Below are 2,668 nucleotides of genomic sequence, written 5' to 3'. Positions count from 1 at the left end.
TTGCCTCTAAAGATGCACAGACAGGATTAAATCGTGTTGGTTACGCTGTTTGTTCCTCTCATGCTACTGTTAACTTCAGCAGCTCTCCCTTCGCACTTCTCAGCACAGGTACCTGAACTTGTCGATCTGACTGAGGCGTACAAACTGACTGAAGGAAAATCAGTTACCATTTATACAGATTCTAGATCTCCAAACAGGTGAAAGCAGCTCTCCCAGCTCCAGACTCTGAACCCTTGCACAAGCTGTAGCCAGGGGACTGGGTCGTGATAAAGGAGTTCCGGAGGAAATACTGGAAGTCCAAAAGCTGGCAGGACCATTTCAAGTTCTGTTGACAACGCACGCAGCGGTTAAGATAGGGGAAGGAATGACCTGGATTCACGCCAGCCACTGAAGGAAGGTGCCAGAGCCACCTGAGATGACAACTAACTCTCCCAGCCCAGCACACTCACTCACACACACACCCTGATTAAGTGAGGCTGCGTTGAAACGTACTGTGAACAAACCAACAAATGGCTGTACATTTATATTATGTACGTTCTCGTGTTCTCTGTCTTGGTATTGCTTAGTGTGGTGTAATTTTTTGTTACTTAAACATTGACATTCAGCTTAAGAAAGTGTGTAATATCGGTTCAAATGATCTTAGTAGTTGGTTTAAGTAGATTTAAATGTATCACCTTATTTTCACAATGAACCTGATGATGTATAAATACACTGTCCATTTATACTACTGCTCTGGAGAGTGTAGCCAGTCAGTGTAGGCCTCCCAAGCTCATGTATAGGTTCATATGTGTCGTCACTGCCATCTAGTGGATAATAAGTCCAATGCAATGTAATGCTCACATTTATTCCACAGAACATGACTTGTCATATCCTTAACATCACATGACATGATTGAGTACAGAACAGAACAGACATCAGGTTGCAGGAGAAAATAAAATTTTCAGAGGATGAATTTTTAACAAACTATTCCACAGCTTATTCATCTGAGACAGGAGTTACAGTAAGCATTAGCTATAATGACAACAAACATACCATCAGTTAGTAGAATAACTACTAAGTCATAACATCACAACCTGAGTGAAATCTTATTGATGACTAAAAATCCACTGCACATTTTGCACAAATTGAACACTGACAAAAGAGAAATAGTATTGCTGCAAGAATAACATGTATCAGTCAGATTAAACAGGTCCTTTACCTACAACGGCAGCCTGGAAATCACTTAAACAGACAATATACTGTGATTGAGTACACCATCTCTTTTCTAATATGCAATGTATTCAAGCAGATCTATGGCCATAATCACAAATATGCACTCTTTACAACACAGAAGACTGGAAGTACAGCATTCTCGGTGTAATTACAATACATTACACTAGAAATTATTATTATTATTATTGTTATTGATGGTAAAATCACTTTCTTCAGTGTCAATTGCTTTAGTGCACATATTGTTACAGTACAGTTCGCTAGCAAACATCTCCCATTTGACTTTTTTGCTCGATGATATTTATCTATATACAAATATTGCAGTCATGTCCTCAAACTAAATTAAAACATTATTAGGATATTATGATTTTCTACAAATGCTCAGCGAGCAGCACACAGTAGGTCTACGAATAAATACGTTAACAGAGAAACAAAGACTAGACAAACAACATGAAATGCATATATGCCATAGGTCCTCCATATATTTTCTGTCTACATTACTAGACATAATAGCTACAAAATATTCTCTTCCCCAAGTATGCACTACAAAGTACAATGCAGAAGGGTTACATAAGAAAAGTATCAAGAAACACAACTCAGTGTAAAGAGAGCCAGCTCCTCCATTGCTCGTGTGTGCTTACAGTACATAGGGGTCTCAGTGCCAGTACAGCCCAGCAGGGGGCAGTCTTATCTTTACATCACATGAGAAAGTCAAGAGAATTTTGCTCAATAACAGGAAGAGGAACCACTGATGTGCTGCATTCATTTGGTGTGGCTACAGATACTCTTCTTCTTTTATGTAAAGGATCTCGTGGGCCGAGCTGGGAACCTGAGAGAGAAGGACATCCAGAAAAGACTGGCTGTCAGAGACAGGAAACACTTTCATACCGGCATTTCATTCAGTCAGTATGTGTTATTTCAACCACAGTAATTAATCATTATAGTGTAGAAAAATAATGCTTTTCAATACATATCCATTTGACTTACTGAGGCCAAAATATGTTATTATACAGGAGCTTAAATCACTTCAAAGTCACATAAAAGTTTTATTAATTTGTTGCCACCTATAGGTATCAGCCATTACACCCAAAGGAAGTAGCAGCTATTTCAACTTTACTGCTACAGATACATTTTATTTATTTATTTTTATGTCTGCTGTTGTTTTTCTGTGTATACATTTTGAAGCTTTACAATCTCCTGTCACTTTATGTTTCAGTGAATATTAAAGGCCGTGACAACTTTTCTCAATGCATTTGTGAGTATGAGGGATACGTTACAACTGATATTTCTGTATTTGTGTTGGTTTTGTCTGCACCTTTTTGACTGGAGCCTTCACAGTATCACATAGTTATCATCAGCAGACTGGTTCATGATTCTAGGCACCAGAAATGTTTTGAGCATCTGCAGTTTCTTGGCAGATGAGCAAACATCACATCACATCTCCTGATGAGTTTATAAT

The 2,668-nt window shown here is 38.3% G+C and overlaps 1 protein-coding gene across 3 annotated transcripts in view; it reads right to left on the bottom strand.

Moving 5' to 3' along the window:
• Nucleotides 1-834: 834 nt before the first annotated feature.
• klhdc8a (kelch domain containing 8A) overlaps nucleotides 835-2,668 on the bottom strand; it is a 46,302-nt gene continuing 44,468 nt past the window's right edge. For all 3 annotated transcript variants that reach the window (XM_020620565.1, XM_020620567.1, XM_020620566.1), the window contains one exon: nucleotides 835-2,038. In XM_020620565.1, the coding sequence (XP_020476221.1) occupies nucleotides 1,985-2,038 (54 nt within the window). In that variant the 3' untranslated portion in view covers nucleotides 835-1,984. The remainder of the gene's footprint in view (nucleotides 2,039-2,668) is intronic.

This window comes from Monopterus albus, unplaced genomic scaffold (assembly GCF_001952655.1).
Source record: "Monopterus albus unplaced genomic scaffold, M_albus_1.0 scaffold241.1, whole genome shotgun sequence".
In the NCBI taxonomy this organism is placed as follows: Eukaryota; Metazoa; Chordata; class Actinopteri; order Synbranchiformes; family Synbranchidae; genus Monopterus; species Monopterus albus.
Note: the sequence above shows the minus strand (reverse complement) of the source record. Positions and strands in the feature narration are given on the sequence as shown.